The following is an 18,150-nucleotide window of genomic DNA, read 5'->3' on the forward strand; positions in this document are numbered from 1 at the left end:
TTTTTTTAAATGCTGCCGGAGCAGTAAAAAGGCTGAGGGACAGGGGAGGGTACAGGGTTGCATGCAGGAAGGAAGGAAGGAAGGAAGAGCCGACGGTAGCTGCAGTGTTTGTTTTGCAGGGAGGTGAGAGGGGAGATGAGGGGTGGGGCTGTCCCATGGTCCATCAGTACGTGCTTGTGTGTGTATGGGGGGGGCAAATACGGGTTAATGGACGTTAAATTTGTCCCAGTTTGATAGTCGGGTTGGAGAATGCTGAGTGATGCGCCCTGGCACTTTTTAACCAACAAAAGGGTCAGAGGTCGTGCTTAAAAGTCAAACAATGCCTGCAAGAACTAGCAATCAGCTGGGATGGCACCAGAGGTTTGTGTGTGTGTGTGTGTGTGTGTGTGTGTGTGTGTGTGTGTGTGTGTGTGTGTGTGTGTGTGTGTGTGTGTTAGTGTGTAGTAATGTCGGAGGATGGGAAGGAAAAGGCTGCCAGAAACGAGAGGTGGGGAAAATGAAGGGCAGGAAGAGGACAGTGGAAAACAGAGAGATGTGGGTTGAAAACGTTCTTCATCTCTTTCTTTTTTTTCCCCGACATCCGCTCTCTTCGAAGAAACGACCCTGCTTTGCTTCTCCCTACGGGGACTCATCTTACCTCCAAATACACACCGAACACACGCAGGCTAAAAAGACAAGCGTGCACATGAAATGACACAAATCGACAGGCACAGCCAAAACACACACAACTCAGCAACCTAATTAGAACATGTGGCCTATTTCTCCGTATGTTTTAATGAGCTCTCCATTGTTGAGGGCTGACTGATATTATTAGGCTGCCGTGTCTCAGCTCATTAGCTAAACCAGGCTCAACAACAACACCAGCAGCTAAAAGATGATTTGATACCGCCTGCAGAGTTATGTGTCACCGCAGGACCTTAAAGAGACCGTGGTGAGAAACAGAGCAAGCACGTTAATTTGGTCGTCAGGGGAGAACAAGGCTGAACCTCGCTTCTTACGACCCAGCATGGGATCATAAGAGTCGGTCTGATAGAGAGGAAAAAGGAAAAGAAAAAAAAAAGAAAAATACATCATAGACTGACTACAGCCATCTCCCCCGGCGTTCATACAGTTCCTTGCAGATGTAGCTTGAAGATTCAGTGTGCAATTTTAGCAGCAGAGCGGTGTCAAGTTAAGACAAGTACTCAAAGACACTGACTGGAAACAATACTGCTGCTAGCTAATCTGTTCTTAGCTGATTGTTATTACTCTATAGGGAATGGCTCAATTTTCTATATTGGCACTGTATATATAGTATATATATGGTTTCTAAATAGTTTGTTCTTGCAAAGCTAGTACTGCTCCTAGTGAGGTAATCTACTAATGTGTTTACTGCTGGCTGACCATTATTGGATGTGCAAGCTATTATTACAAAGTTACATTATTGACAGTGGTGGAATGTAGTACATTCACTCAAGTACTTAACTTGAATGCTTTATTTTAAGCTACTTTAAACCTCTACTAGGTGAACATTGTACAGTATATTTATTTGACACCTGTTACTAGTAACATTGCAGGTTAAGATTTTACATAGAAAGCATTTGTCTAAATTAGAAAATATGATGCATTGGTATAGATGACACCACCCAAATGTAAATGTTTCAACATGAAAATTCTTCGTATATGTTAGCATAACTAATAATCATCATATATAATAATATAACACTAGCTACGTTTCCATCTAAATATAGTGCACATGTTAACCAAATTTTGAGAAAATAAGCAAAAGAAAATGGGAATTAATTTGCTTTTCCATCCTCTACCATTGCACAAATATTCATAGGTCAGTCAGACCGCAACATTCAAAACAATGTAGAAAACATTAGGGAAATATGGTAGTTATGTTTGTTTCATGGATTAATTTTAGAAAGGTTACAGTCTCCTCATCACTTAATTTTGCACGGATCTGTTGTTTTTGTCTGCCACTATTTTTCATCTCAGTGGTTGAGCAGAAGCTTCAGTAGATGTTTAAGTCACATGCTTCATGTACATCATGATTTATTTACAAAGTCTGTTTCCACTGCACTCTTTCTCACTTTTATTAGCACCAAATTTTCCACCTCAGTCAAGCTTAAAAACCTTTTGCAATATTTCAGAGGTTTTGAGGTGCAAATTGAAAATATGCATAGAAACATTCTACTGCATAATAAGTACTTTTACTTTTTTTTAAAGTAGATTTTGTTGAGAATACTTTTGTACTTCCACTAAAATACAATTTTGAATGCAAGACGTTAACTTAAGTACTTTTTTCATCATATTATTGCTGCTTTTACTTTGAAGTAAAGGGATTGTAAAGAATCTATCCTTCTTCCATCGGTACTTATGGACCACACTGGCTGTGTTTTTGACGAGGTTGTTTTATGAGTTTTTACTTCAAAATGTCACTATGGAAACATTTCAGTAGGAATTTATTATTTAAGATTAAGTATGTCGTTTTTGGTTTTTTTTACTATATTATAATTGAGATGTGCCTTCTTCAAAATCTGACATTTCCAAGATGCAGAGGATAGTCTGCATGCAATTTAAGCACCATGTTTTATTCGTGTTCAATGCTACACAGTTATTGGCATGACTATTGTGAGATCACTATTGAGATATTTTTGAGAAAATTAAGAACTATCCATTTATTGCAGTATTTGGAGTTCCCAAGGACTAGAACCCATTCACTTCCAAACAGTTAGATATTATAGTCTTCAAATCTTTATTAGCAAATGCTGTGTTTTTTTTCATCTTTCAATGGCTTAAGGATGTCATGGCTTTTTCTAAGGCTGGATGAACTCTTTTCTGAAATTGCAACCTTTAAGTGATTAAAGGCTTCACCTCCAGACCACATAGGATTTCAAAATCCGACTAACTAGAGATTATGCTTGTATATTCAAGGGTATGACGTCATACAAACAGCCAAGGTAACAAGGCTGCTGAAAATCAGCTTGCTAATGCCTATGACTGTTTCCATTGGTCACCTGACCACAGCTTGTAGGCCATACCTTTCTCAACAGTATATACAGTATCTGCTTCTACCTATTATGAACAAAGAGGGTTCCAGGGTTCCCCTCCATGCACTGAGTAAAACAGGAACAGTTTTTGAAATTGCCCTACCTTATTGACGATATTTCACTATGACTTTACAAATGATTGTTTCCTGGATTTGAAAAAGTCCACATTTAGTATACTGCTTTGGCAATATTATTTATGGTTCAATGTTGCACTAGCAGAGAAGAGGAAAGAGAGGAAGATAAAATAAGTGACAAGCAGAAACAGGAAACAGACTATAAGAAGGACATGGAAATGAGAGCAAGGTAGACATTTAGGATTTTTAAGCTTTTCTTCAAATAGGAAGAAGCCTTTAATCTCCATCTCCTCTGCTATCCTCTTCCTCCTCATGTTCCCCTGTAGTGTTTACAAACTGCCTCTTCACTTAATATGGCCTTCAGGATGCCCACTTCACTTTGTTACCTCTCAGCACAGAGATAGAAGAGAGGATGTTGAAGGATAAAAAAAATGACAAATTGCATGCATCCCGCAACATCTCCAGACATGTTTTTTCTTCTTTCTTTACAACTTTTTTCTTTTTTTTCTCATCCTTTCAGCCTTTCACCCCTCGCTCCCTCCCTCCTTTCATCTCAATCTCCTCTCAACTCACTCAAGCGTTGGCCAGCAAGGCCTCCAGCATCGATCCAATAGAGCTAGTAGTTGGCTCTGCGAGGCTCGGAGAGCTTTCACCCAAACCCAGCATTTAAGCACGCTCATTTAACAGCACATCACCATGATCTGATCAAGGGGTGGAGGCTGAAGGGTGGTGGGGGGCTATGGGGTGGGTTGATTTTTCTTTTCAGCCTCTTCTTATTATCCTCTCAAAAGTGTAATCAATAATAGTCAGGTTGGTTGGACATCTGCACACAAACACATGCATGCACCCACACACACACCTCCAAATCTCAATTACCTCCCCTGTCAATCCACCAAATAGATCAAATGTTTGTTTGCCAGCACTGGAAATTAATATTCATGTGTGGGAATAGATGAGAGAGAGGGAGTATGAGACATAAATTGTGTGACATATACAGAGGTACTGTCTTTCTTTTGCTGGGTTAAGGTAAATACAGTTTGACATTTTGTGCCTTTTTAAAAGTTCATGGATTCCCTTCTCCAATGAGCAAGCATCATCAAAGGCATCATTTCACTCACTGATAAGCAGCAGCAGATGCAAAGGGGAAAGCTTACAGATGGTGTGTGTGCATTTAGATCCTTATGAGGATATTTGGTCCTCATAAGAACAACAATATTAAGAAAGTTCCATCTTTCCTCATATCTGCAGCAGTTAGGTTAAAGTTCAGTATTATGGTTACACTTAGGGAGTTAGAGTTGCACTGTAGGTTGTATTTAAGTTGAAATTAAAGGGTCAGTTCACAAAATTACAAAAAAATATATATCCACATATTCCCAGTGGTACCAAGCCATGCAGATAGTTTTGGTTTTATGTGCTGAGGTTTTAAGATATCCATTTTCTGAGATTTCTGCTGCCATTTCAATACAATAGAATTGAGCAGAAATTTTGCTTGTGGCAAGCACAGTATTTAAAAATGACATTTAAATTTAACAGTGCCCTCTCTTCCACACAGTGTTCCAAAGACCACTTCATGAAGACCTGACAAAAGAGCTACTTTCGCCTGAAAAAAATAGTCCAGTGGACAGAATTTTTTGTCGATTATCCTTAAGACTATCCTTAGTATGCTTCAAACAAAGTGGTTATCAGATTATGTAACAGTGTATGAAATCCCCTTTCCAGGGACGTAATCAGGCAGGGCTGCCTTTGAAATTTTTTTCGAACTTGAAAACAGACAATCCCACAATGGTATATGATATTTGTACTATTAATTGCACTGAGATCATGGATGCAGCCTGGAGGAGGATATGATAGCAGGCTTTTTGTCCATCTTAAGGGTGTGGTCACGTAGAACAGGTAACAACATTTTTACCTTAGGACGCCATCGAAGGACAAAACCTAGTTTGTATGAAGCATAATGAGGCCTTTAGTAATAGAGACTGTTTCTGGATGTTGCTGTTGAATTTTATTGTTGTGAGCAAAACAAAGGAAATTCCAATGGTGGCAGAAATCTCATAGACACAAATCTTAAAACCCGGATAAATAAAGCCATCTGCATGGTTAGATGTGACTAGAGAAGGAAGAAAACATATTTATTTGTCATTCGTGTGAATCAAGCCTTTAACCAATAAACCTGTCTAGATTTTTCGATAAATATGACTATCCGGAGTGTTTTGTAGAAGAACAAGCAGAACATGTCATTTCATTCTTAGCTCTGTAATCTCCCACTTGCAATCATTGAACATCACTGTCAGCACAGGTGGCTAAGAAACAAAACCACTGATGACAGCCATTCAATATAATTAAAAAAGTTATTTTCACACTCAAACACTCCACTAATGAAACTACTGATGAAAAAGAAATTAATTTATTTAAGGCTGCTCATGGTTGATTTAACAGTTATTTGTTAATAAGTGATATGTTTCATCTTGCGTGTGCGTAACACATTTATACTACTTACTGATGTCACTGCGTTCATACAAAATGATGATATGACAAACGTGAAGGTTTAGGTGCTGGCAGGTCCTCACAAGCATACCAAAACAAACTTGAGAGTGTGTCATTGTGTGTGTGTAAACACCATTTTAATGTAAAATACCTCTTTTCGCCCTGTGCATCAGTCTCACCTGCAGCACAGCAACAAGTCAATCATCCTGTGCTGTTATTGGACTGTAATGCTACTTTGCGGCTGCACACTTGACATGTTCATTAGATATAAACCAATTCATTTACAACATTAGTATTGTACTGTCCTTGCCTCCACATTCATTTCCCAACACACTGGTGTTTGATGTGTTGCCAGCGCCAATTAACTTTGATAACTCAGCCCCAGTTTAATGTACTGCTGCTGAATTGGCTTGACAAAATAGCAGCGATAAGCCATTTCTGAGCTTTTTGAGTGGCGATAGCTGGATTATCGCTCATAGTGAGGGAGGGACAGGGAAAACTTTCCTGCGTAACCCCCACGGCCAAAAGTCATTAAAATGTTTGGTTTGTTTTTGTTGGCAGACACTCACACTCAGAGGCACATATACTGATTATAGCTATGTCCTTGTTGGCTCTAATGATTTACATAACTCACTTCTGTTTTACATTATTGTGGATTTTGATGACCATGTTCAATTTTATATTACATGTTTTCAAAGTGAGAGATTTATCTTTGAGTACAGCTTGAATGTATGAACTGTTTTGTGTGGCTCTCTGGAAAAACATGCATGTTGTAAATACTGTTGTGACAAAATTGTCACTGATAAACAACTAAGTCAATAAAGGAAGTGAATTGCTGCTTCAAGCTGATCTGTTGGTTTCTCCTTTCTGTCTGACAGGCTGCCAGGAGCCAGGCTGCACTCTTGTGTCCCTCTGATCAACTAATTGATCCCTTGATCCATCACTCAGCGCCAGTTCTGACGAATGGGAGCTGACATTGGAGCCATGGGCGGGACGAAGGTCTTGCTCTTGGTGATTCTGGTTGGATGGGAGAATTCGCTGGGTCTCAACTGGAACCCAATCCCACGCAAGACTGTTCGATATCAGGGTGAGTGATCAGTGTAATACCAGCTGACAGAGGAGTTTGACCTTAGGGACCACTGAAACTTTCCAGTGAAACCCAAACCTAAAAAATCCTTCTAGGCAGCAGATCCTTAAAGTCACAGTAAAATGAAGAATACATTTTCCAAGCTCTAATCTTGTGTCCCTGTGTTAATTGTTCATTTTTCTCTTGTTACATGATAAATACGTGTCCAAAACATTTAAAATCCCTTTCTTTTCCTGCAAAACATACACATAACACAGGGTTGTTTCTAGGAGCTTGGCTAAGTAGTGACTACACGCAGGGCTGGCTGATGACCTACTGTGGCCAGCAAGTTAAATGCTAACACACCAACCAGCCTGTAACATGCTAGTGTAAGCAACTCTGCGATCTTCTCTCTGCGTTCTCTGTACCATGCTGTTGCTAGGCTTGTAAACTGTCTACAACTTTTAAAAACTCATTAGCTTGGTTGCTAACAGACAGTTAAGTTCACACAGTTAATTCAAAAGACATACTGTATTTGTACCTAGTAAAGCTACATTAGCTTCTTCCATTTCGAAATCTCCAGCTGTCCGTTCCCTCTAAGGCCAGCCCTGTCAAGGCAGCTTGTTATTTGTTTAGCTTTTGAATTTGAGGATTTCTGATTTTAGCTAAGAGGCCCACATCCACCGTCAGTAAAACAATACATCAGTCTTATCCCAGTGCTCAACTGTATTTGCACTCTTTATCTCGGCCCTCCTCTGCAGCCAAGCCCAGCTTTCTTCACTGAAAAATGCCAATTGTTGCAAGCTGAGAAATAGTGTTTTTTAATCCCTCAAAAGGGAAGTGCTGCATTCTCTCTCTTGGGGATTATGGAAATACCATAAAGAGAGGGAAAAAAAATGTGGAAAAAAGCTATATCTCACCTCTCTGTACCACCTATCCCACCTTTCATCCCATATCTATCTCGTTTCTGTTCTCTTCCACCTCTTTCTTTTTGCCTTTTATCCCTCCCCTCCCCTTTTTTGCTTTGTATGCTGCAGCTCATCGTATGAACCCGAAATGCTCTCGTGGCGTTTTCACAAAGAGCTCCGATTTCAGCTGCTCTTGAGGAGAATGGCGCGTGGTGGTGGTGGTGTGTGGGGATATTTCAAAAGCTGCTTTCTCATACCGCTATCGCCCATCCCCCACTCCTCCCCTTTTCCTTTTTTTTCCAGAGAGCCCTCCTTCTTCCTCTCATCCCTCCATGCTACAGGCATCACTGGGGTTGTGGTGGGATGTGAGGACAGAGAATGGGGAGGAAAAAACAATTGACAGGCTGTCAATAGTCTCTAGTGAAATTCTCCAGCGTGACAATGCAAAGCCAGTGTTGGCAGGGAGCAGACCAGATCTCTGCTGCACTTTGGCCAGCACTCAGTTGTGGTAAAGACACACCAAACAGGGCAAACAGGGACAGCTGCACACACATGGTCTTATATGGAAGGAACAAAAAAAATGCACTACCAAAAAGGATCACCCAACTCAGTTTTTCTGAAAAACAAGTGAATAAATTTGCTTGTCGAGGCAAGATAACTCCTAACGTCTACTTCATAACTTCTTGTGCAGCCTTAACGTTTCTTTCAGAAATGTCTCAGAAATAAAAGCCTTGTCATGAAACACAGGAGAAGGCAGATCATGTCACTTGTATCATACTTGATTCGAGTGTGGCACTTGAGTGCAGAACGACTCTTGACGCAAATTGATTTGCATTGGAAACAAGTGGGATTACTATAGCCGTTGACAGATTTCTCCACTTGGTTAAAGAAAAATGAGATTTTCAGGCTCAATACTTGGTCAAATGACTTATATGGATGGATTCTTCCTACAGTGCTTGGGAGGAGATAGAAAGAGACTAAATGGAAAAACAAAGCCACAGAAAGAGGGAGGGATGGATTGGAGAGGAAAGGCAAAGTAAAAGGAGAGAGGAGATATATAATGGAAAGAAATCAAGAAGGAGAGAAAGGTAGAGAGACACAGAGAGACTAGGAGAGAGAGGCCAGTCACTAACTGCCTTAAAAGGACAGAAAGTAGCTTCAGACGGACATAGAGAAAGGAAAACACACACACTCTCTCTCTGCAGGCCATTTATCCTGTTCTTCATTTTGCATGGAAGCATCTCACTGCACAGACACACAGTCAGCATCCATATTACCATGTGTGTGTTTATGTGTGTGAACTGCTGTTTGCATGCAACGTGAGTTTTCAAGACAGAGACAAGAAGACAGGCAATAAAAAAACAAGAGTGAGAGAAAATGTGGGGGCACAGAGGGCGTATGTGTTTATACCTATTTGTGTAGAGAGAGAGTGCGTGCATAGCTGTGAGTCTGTCTATCTAATCCCCCTTTGTTTATATGTGTGTGTGAGTGTGTGTACTGCTTAGGCTGGCAGTCTGAGGGATTTGGAGGTCCGAGCCATTATAGGAGGGGAGTGTGTGCGTGTGTGTGTGTGTGTGTGTGTGTGTGTGTGTGTGTGTGTGTGTGTGTGTGTGTGTGTGTGTGTGTGTGTGAGTGGGTGAGCTGGGTGGATAATTGTGGGGCAGAGATGGCCAAAGAGATAATATTTCCCACCCCCCACCCCCCATCCCATTCCCAACGACCCCCCCACCCCACCCAACAACACCATCACCACCACCCCCGGCCAACAATTACATGAGGCTTACATGAGTTTGCGAAAAAAAAAAAAAAAGCACCCTCTCTCTCTCTCATCCGCTCTGTCTTTCTCTCACAACCTATCCACTTCTTCTTCTTCTCTTACATTTTAAAAGTCACATGTTGACATTTAAAATTCTAGGCTGTTGTTATTCCTCACCAGCCGCTCGTCACATTTATGAAGGGAAAACAATCACTGTTGGCTCCTAATGAGACATTTTATGTATACACATTATGTATGGCCCTCATGAGCTGCTAGTGACTGTTGTAAATTTACATACTTTTCATTTTTCTCTCATATTCTCTCGTTCTAATTACTGACATGGTGCATGTATCTTGATTTCTTTTCACTTTTATGTGTATTATATGGACTATATTTCATACACATGTTCATATCATACAAGTTTCTCTTTAATTGTTTTTCTCAAATGGTCTTCTGATCCATATATTTTTACTTAGCATTAAAATATACGGCTGATGTTATTCTGGATTTTTCTTACTGTCGACAAATCCCATGAAAAGACCAAAATTAACAATATGTTAGTGCATCTTTCAGTACTTTCAGTTCTAACTGACTTACCTACCTTGTCTGTGGCATTCAGCTCGAACTGGATACATAAATCTTTAACTACGGGTCATTAATACGTAGTTTCAATAATTTCCTAAATCAGATGGGCACTGTAGTTTTCATATTTGAAGTATTTACAGCACCGGGTCAGTGTATGTGGTGATAACGCAAACTACGCTAAATTAGCTATTTTAATGGTAATGAAGGAACATACCACCCAGTGCAACAGTGTGGTAATTAGAAACATTTGAGCTCTATGACACAGAGGAATAAGATCTATCAGGCTTTGGCTACTGCTCATACTTTTTAGTAGTATTCAAAGGTGTCATTGTTTTGCAAGCCATCAGTAAGTCTCAAGTCTGGGTATGAAAGCCCAAGTGAAATTCCACATTGAGTCCTATTACTGTTTTAAGTGCTAAATAAGTCATTATGGAATTTGGGACATTAGCAACATTCAGCTAAAGTGACTGCTCGCCACCTTTAAGTCACAAACACAGAAGCTAATGTCAGACATTTATGATTTTGTATTGATTTTAAAAACAGCATCTATGCTACTAAGTCTTAGTCGCAAGAATTTTGTTACCACACTGACTGTGTCAAGGGCTCACTGATTGGAAGTTTGCAATGTTAGCTACGTAACACTAGCTCTGTGCTAACGTTACTCTTAGCTAAAAAAAAAAAAAAATTTGTCCATTTTTGGACTGTCCGTTTTTGTATATTTGAATGTGATAATTCTTGCTATCATCTTTTTTCTGTCTGTTGGTGTGCACTGCTAAACACACCTTTACCTCGCGCTCGAGCAACATGATCGTCTGCTCCATTTCCTCTCCCACTCAAACAGCCTCTGTCCCTTTCTCTTTTTGGGTTTCTCCTGTTGGGTTCATACACACACAACCAAACATGCACGCCTTAGCCCAGCCCAACGACAGAGGCCAGTTAGCCAAAAGTATGACAAACGCAGCAGCTGTGGTTAAATAGAGAGAAAGAAAAAGAGGAAGAAAAGAAAGAGGGAGGTGAAGAGATTAGAAGAAATGGAGCCCTTAGAAACTTGATACTTTGTTTGAAAATCTAGCCAGCTTTTAAGCAGCAAAAGAGCCTTGTATCTTTAAAGAAAAGCCAAGGCAAATTTGTGCCTCTTGATTTAGAAAAATAAAGATAGAATGAGAGATGGTAGGAGAAAAAAATACAGAGCAGAAGAAGAGTGGAAAAGGGCTGGGCCTCTGACCTCCAGAAACCTCTCTCTCTCTCTCTCTCTCTCTCTCTCCCTCGCAATCTTTTTTTTTTCCTTCTTTCTGTCTCTCTGCAGTATCTCCCCAAACCCTCCAATTACAGTAATGAGTGGTTGAGAGTGAGGCAGAGGAGGAGGCAGAGAGAGGCTGTGCGTGACTGGGAGGATAGATGGGGGAGAAGGAAGGAGGGATGGAAAAGGAGATTCATCTTTGCTTTTTATCTGCATTGTCACTCATCCCATGACCCCATGCTGACTGGTCAGTGAAGATTAACAGATGGACCAGATGTCAGGACCTGGAGTGCTCTTTGTTGTCATACTGACTTTGTGAGAGCTGATGTTTGGGCAAATTAGTATGTGGATTAAAATGAAAATGCTGCTTGAAGGCTGCACTTTGTGTTTGAAACGATGCACTGATTTACCACTGTCAACGCTGTATTGAAAATCACTACCATCCATCATCCGTACCCCTAAAACATAAATTTCACATATAGGCTTTTGGACATTTTCATATGACAAATTCACATAGGCATAAATCACTGTCAGATATTTCACAGGAAATGTAAGGCATCAAATTTGAAGACAAAAATTTTACACGCAAAATCACATGTAATGGATTCATTTAACATGTGAAAAAAATCATGTGATACAAGCATGCTTGGTAGTCACATGAGAAGTATGTTTCCAGGTAAAACGCTTTTTTTTTTTTTCCTTAATGATGCAGTTCAATTACATATTTATTGCATAAACTATACATAGATCAACAGGAAAATAATCAACAACAATTTTGAAAGTTAAGTAATTGTTTAAGTCATTTAACAAGAAAAAAATGCCAAAAATTTGTTGGTTCCTGCATTTCAAATGTGAGAATTTGATGATTTTCTCCATTTTACAATGAACCGCAGGTTGAATTTCTTTTGACAAAAGTGTTGTGTAATACCAGCGCACAGGCCTGATTTGTGCACTGGGCTTTACCGACAAATGACTGACAGATGAATCAGTTCTGAAAATAGTTCTTGCCCTACTACACTGGCTTGTGAGGAACCTAAATTATCCCCTTTGATTCTTTTTGCCAGACTACCATATAAGTATCTATAGTATGAGGAATTTTTTTATCATTACTAAGCTGAATTTGAATGTCGTGTTTCATGGTCTCAACAGCTTTTCACTTGAACAAGAATTACTCTTCCTGTGACTCATCACTGGCATGTAAATTTTTCAGTGAATCAAAATCCAAAACTATAGCAGTGCCATTCTGCACCACTGAGCTCCACAGGCTCCTCTCTATCTCTCGTTGTGCGTCATCCCCACCACAATATTGTACAAAAAGGCCTAACTCTCCCCAGCTGGTGCCCATCACTGTACCAGTCATACACGGCAAACCGTAACACTGGAATGGAAAAGCCTCACTCGGGGCATCAACCAGCTCTTGATTTGTTCTGCTTGTTGTGGATTGTAATGACGACCCCCCTCCGAGCAAGGCTGTTTCACCCCCCCCTCGCCCCGCTCCCATTTTCATCTTCCCCCTTCACCCCTCTGAGCTCCCCCTCCCCAGTGGGCTCAGTTGTTCACTTCACTTAATGTGTTAATCCACTTTTACCACTTCCTCTCCTCCCACTCTCCCATCCCTTCATCTCACTCTCTTCAAATTCCTTTGAATTCAGTAATTCTGTTGCCATGACTGTTTATCAGAAACTATAATGATAGAGCTGTATAGGAAATACAAATATTAAATAACCAACAAACAAGGGCTTACACATTTAAGACATGCAGATGATTAATTAATCATCTTAAAACATCCACTTTAATTAAGTATTCATCAATGTACTTACTTTTATTCTTTACAGCATATTGATTCAGTCATGAGTGAGTTAAGTACATAAATTCCCTGTGTGGCAGTCCGAATAATCCTATGAATGTCATACATTCTCAGTTTACAATACCATTTAATCTGTATTAACCTGGATTCAACCCACAATTGGCAAAAGGTGCTTTGCAGATCCATTCACGTAGCTATGTCTTTACCTTTCTTGTCTCTCTCTCTCTTCATGCTCCCATTCCGTCTTACACCTCATTCTCCTCTGAACTTGTTGTCTGCAGCAGACAAAGCTCATGCGTCCATGTGGGAGTGTGTGCGTGTCTTTGTGCGCGCACAGTTTTTTTTTTGTTTTTTTTTTTCCTTCAAAGAGGTTACCTGCTCAAATGAAGGTCTGATGGAGCTCTGCGTGCATGCTCGGGTATATCTGCATTTTTGTGTGGGCTCTACACAACATCTCTCCCTCCTCTGTCTGTCTGTCTCTGCCTCTCATTCGGTGTTTGTCGCTGCTTCAAAGCTCTCCCTAAAATAGACCTTTAATCATAGTTTGGTGTGTGAGAGTAGTTCGGCGGTTAGAAGCTATAAGCAGATGCTGGGTGTATTTATAGCAGGCAGGGAGGGGGAGGCTGGAGCTCCGCTGGATGGCCGATGGAGGCAGATCACAGAGGCGAGGCCCGGTTCGAGACCTTTTCAGCCGGCCATATAGCAACAGGCGCTCCCCCTTGAACCCTCTTCCTTCTCCTCCTTCTCCTCCTTCTCCTCCACGCCACATAGGAGATCAATTTGGTACGGCTTGGTTTGGCTCAATTTGGTTAGGGCTGGGCTGGATGATGAAGCCGCAAAATGACCCTGAGATACCCTACCACGAAATGTGAACATGCATACATGTACATCTAGGATCACATACAAGCATAGACACGCATGTTATAGAGGATGCATACTCTGCCTGTGACAGTTTCAGACAGTGACCCACTAGTTGTCAAAACAAAACAACCAGCTACAAGTATTAGCAAAAACGATTAGCTTTTTACAGTAAATTGCCATACGGATTTTGGTGTAGTGTTGCATATTTAACCACATTTGTACAGTTTTCCAAAGAATCCCATCACATTGATTTCCTTTCAGCTAACCTTTGGATTCAGTTTATCAACCCGTACAGCCTGGAAACTTGCTTGACACAGCTAATCCATCAAAGTGGACATTTTTTGCCCCTGTTGCTGATTTCTATGAAGCTATAACATTCAACACATTAAAGCTGGCCGCTGAAGAGCTACCTTTTATTGCAAGAAAGGGGCAAATTCACATTTTCATAAAGACAAGGTTTTCTTCATGACCAAACAATAAATACTAATGATTACATATCTTTGACAGTGGTGGAAAGTAACAAAGTACATTTCAGCATCAAGTTAATGTACTTCAGCACAAATTTAATGTATCTGTACTTTACTCGAGTAATTCCGTTTTATGCTAATTTATAATTCAACACCACTGCATTTCTCTGAAGATTAATACTTTGACATAAAGAATATAATGTATGATGAGTTAAAAAATGTAAGGCATTCCGATAGAATTAAATGCCCAACAGTATATAAAGGAGTTAATATTAGCTTCACCTCAACCAGCTACAATAGCTGCGTATACATTACATTATCATTACATCAATAATAATTAATTCAGTAATAGAAGTAATAATAATAATAATATATGGCTTACAGGGGCCTTTTTCTGCTTAATATGTACTTTTACTTTTGATTCTTAAATTAGAATTTAATGGACTAAATTTAAATTGGAATGTTAAATAACTTTGTAAAATGGTTGGCAGTAAGGTAAAGTAGTCGTTCCCTTTTTTACTTGTGACCCTTTAAAAAAAAACATGTCTGTGACCGATTTATTTATTTCATATCCCTTTAATCATCTGGGGACCTTCTTAGATTTATGTTGGTACCCCTTGGGGGTCCTGAACCCCAGGCTGGCAACCACTGATGTAAAATATAGCCAACATAAGTTTTAGTTAATTGGCTAAAACCTGCTTATGTGGCTCTTTAAAGGGCCATATATCTTCATATTTTCCGAATCAGCTACTAAAATTATACATTACATGTAATTACTTCAAAATCAGTCATGTGCAGGTGATAACACCATGTTTGTCTTCTAATAAGTCCCCAACATCTCTTTATTTAAATCTGTGTCATTATAAGTGATAAATATTCACCCACCCGCTCAAACACAGATCCAGCCTGACACACTCTCTTTGTCTCGTTTTATTACCTTCCTTTGTCACAGCTTCACACCCATCTAAAGACAAACATGCACACACACAAACAGAACCAGAGAGAGGTTTTAAAGTGCAATCTCTGATCATCTCTGTTTCCAGTGCTACTGACCTTGGTCAAGTCCTCTGAGTTTTTTATTCCCCCTTTCTCTTCTGCCTTTCTATTTAGGCTCTTTTGTTTCTATTTCTCCCATCATCTTTTGGACTCATTACACCTCCCCTTGTCTCTGCCCTCTCTTTCTCATTCACACTCCTTTATTTATATTCTCTCTCTTCCTCTGATCCCAAACTGTTGTCTCCCAGCATTAGAGCACTCGTAATTGAACCCAAACCACCCTTACACAAAGACTCGTATTCAGAGCAAAGTTAGTTGTATAGTAAGCTTCCTTTATACATTGGACCTTATTCATCTTACATGTTCTTGCTATTCTTCTCCTTTTCTGCTCAAGAGGATTCAGTTCCACACAGCTGTAAAAACCTCATCCAAATTCAGGTTTTTCTAAAACCTAGATGCTGTTTACATAAGTAAATGTTAAATTTGTGCCGTGTCTTTCAAAAGCATAGACATTGCACACAAACACTGATAAACACTGATACACTGATAAACCACAGGTGTGGACAGTCTTGTTTATGTCAGAGAGAAACCCACACTCAAGCAGGTTACAACTTCACACTGACAAACACACACACAACAACAACAGGTAGCCTCAGGGCTGCCACAGTGTGGTGGCAGATGGTAAGTGTGTCTGCCTGTATCGCCTCTTAATGACAGAGCCGCTGATCACTTCAAACAAGCCACTCGGAGCAAAACTTTCCCTCTGTTGGTGGAGAGATGTTCGAGTCACTGAGCAGGTACCCTGGAGGACTATTCAGGACTCTGAATGTGTGTGTGTGTGTGTGTGTGTGTGTGTGTGTGTGTGTGTGTGTGTGTGTGTGTGTGTGTGTGTGTGTGTGTGTGTGTGTGCAAATGCAATATGTCTTTTAGCTTACACACAAATAGTGTATATTCAATGTACAAACGTGCACTGATTTGTGTGTGCGTAGCCACGTACCTCAACACAAGTGTGTGCGTGTGTGTTTGTGTGTGTGTGTGTGTGTGTGTGTGTGTGTGTGTGTGTGTGTGTGTGTGTGTGTGTGTGTGTGTGCACCTCAGTAAAAGTGTGTCAGCTCTGGAGTTTTTTTTGCCTGACTGTGTGGAACACAGCAGATGTGCTCAGTTCTCCCCCGAGGATGCTGCCTCTCTCTCTCTCTCTCTCTTCACTCACTCTCATCTAGCTCGCTCATCCGTACATACCCTCCAATGTTTATACACCACTGCTCTTCAGATAATAAGCTGACTTCAGTACTTATCCCCCTTCCTTCCTTTGGTTACTAATTCCCTGCTCTCTTCTATCTCTTTCCTTCCATTCCTCTGTATCTCTTAACAACATGTTACCTCTCTGGGTTTTTTTTACCCATATCTTGTCCAGATTTTCTGTTAATGTTTGCTGCGTGTTTGCAGTCACACACAAAGGAGGCGGGTTTTATTGCCAAAGATGGTTAAAATGCTGTTTCAGAGGTTTGTTACACTGTAATAAATATCTGTACATCATATCAGTTTTTACCCTCAAAGTCCTGAGTCAGGGGTCTGAAACTCAAATTACCTGGGGGCCACTGACCAGGTTGGTCTCCAAGGTGGCTTCTTGAATGACCCGTGGACCCAAAAACAAAGTCTTTCAGGGTTAAGAAATAAACATTGTGGTGCCAAATGACAGGTGTGCAGAGGTTATCCGAGTGTGTTTGGTCATATCTGACAGCTTCTGCAGTTAGAAACAGTTTACTAATTCTGAATGTGAAATAAAAGACTATTTTTATGTTTTGATTCTGCTGCCTTGCCAGAGAATTGAATGATTACTCTAAAATAAATGACTGTGGGAAAATGAAAATTGGAATAAGTAAGTAAGTAAACAAACAATAATAATAATTATAATAATTTTGGTTGGCCTTGTGAAAGTGTCTCAAAGGACACCTCTGATCTAGCCTCCAGGCTACAAAATAATAACGTCCAAGATTCTTGTCTCTCTTGATTTTGGTGCCACCTTTGGTCTAAAATTGTCAGTACATCAAAGTTTTGCCCTGAGTTAAAAGCAATGCTCTTTATCTTTTGAAAATAAAGTGACTCCCTGTGCAGCAGGTGTAGAAAGAGATCAACTTTTATTTAAAGCAACTAAAACCAAATCTTCCAAGAAATAGCTTTAGGTTGAATGACCACTGTATGTTATCACTTTTTTCCTTTCAAGTTAGGAAACATCTGTGTATAATAAGCCGTTTTTTCCCCTCATTGAAGAAGTCCTGAGTCAGGATGGTCAATGAATTTGATGTGATTGAACTCAGCTAAAAGCAGCGTTGGTTTTCTTTAAAAATAAGAAACAGCACTTCCTGTGCAGCACGCATTGAAAGGGATCAGCTTGTATTTAAAGCAACAGAGAAAAGTGGCTTTAAATTGGATGACTTTGCAGTTCAGTGGCATCAAGGGCATCTTAATGGTTAAGCAGTTATACTGTCAGGCTTTCAGTAACAAGCTTCACTTTTCTAAGCTTCCTTTCTTTTGTCACACACACACACACACACACACACACACACACACACACACACACACACACACACACACACACACACACACACACACACATACACAGTACCTTCATCCTGTACAGGCTTCTCCATGTATATAAGTCTATTTAGTCCCAACTAGGCCACAGCATCACATGAGCATTTAGTCACACCATAAATCACACCAGTTCCTGCCTTTCCCTCCCTGGATTTCAGCTGCTATTTTTAGTCGGGAAAGAACAGAAAATATTCATGCTGTAGAAAACAAAAAAGAAACATTCATATTCAGTTTATGAGATCAAATTACCTGCAGCACGGGCTGTCGTCGACTTGC

The 18,150-nt window shown here is 40.2% G+C and overlaps 1 protein-coding gene across 3 annotated transcripts in view; it reads left to right on the forward strand.

Moving 5' to 3' along the window:
- sema4c (sema domain, immunoglobulin domain (Ig), transmembrane domain (TM) and short cytoplasmic domain, (semaphorin) 4C) overlaps window positions 1–18,150 on the forward strand; it is a 93,232-nt gene that overhangs the window by 44,842 nt on the left and 30,240 nt on the right. For all 3 annotated transcript variants that reach the window (XM_040155960.1, XM_040155962.1, XM_040155961.1), the window contains one exon: window positions 6,472–6,680. In XM_040155960.1, the coding sequence (XP_040011894.1) occupies window positions 6,557–6,680 (124 nt within the window). In that variant the 5' untranslated portion in view covers window positions 6,472–6,556. The remainder of the gene's footprint in view (window positions 1–6,471; window positions 6,681–18,150) is intronic.

Source organism: Xiphias gladius, chromosome 19, assembly GCF_016859285.1.
Source record: "Xiphias gladius isolate SHS-SW01 ecotype Sanya breed wild chromosome 19, ASM1685928v1, whole genome shotgun sequence".
Lineage (NCBI taxonomy): Eukaryota > Metazoa > Chordata > Actinopteri > Istiophoriformes > Xiphiidae > Xiphias > Xiphias gladius.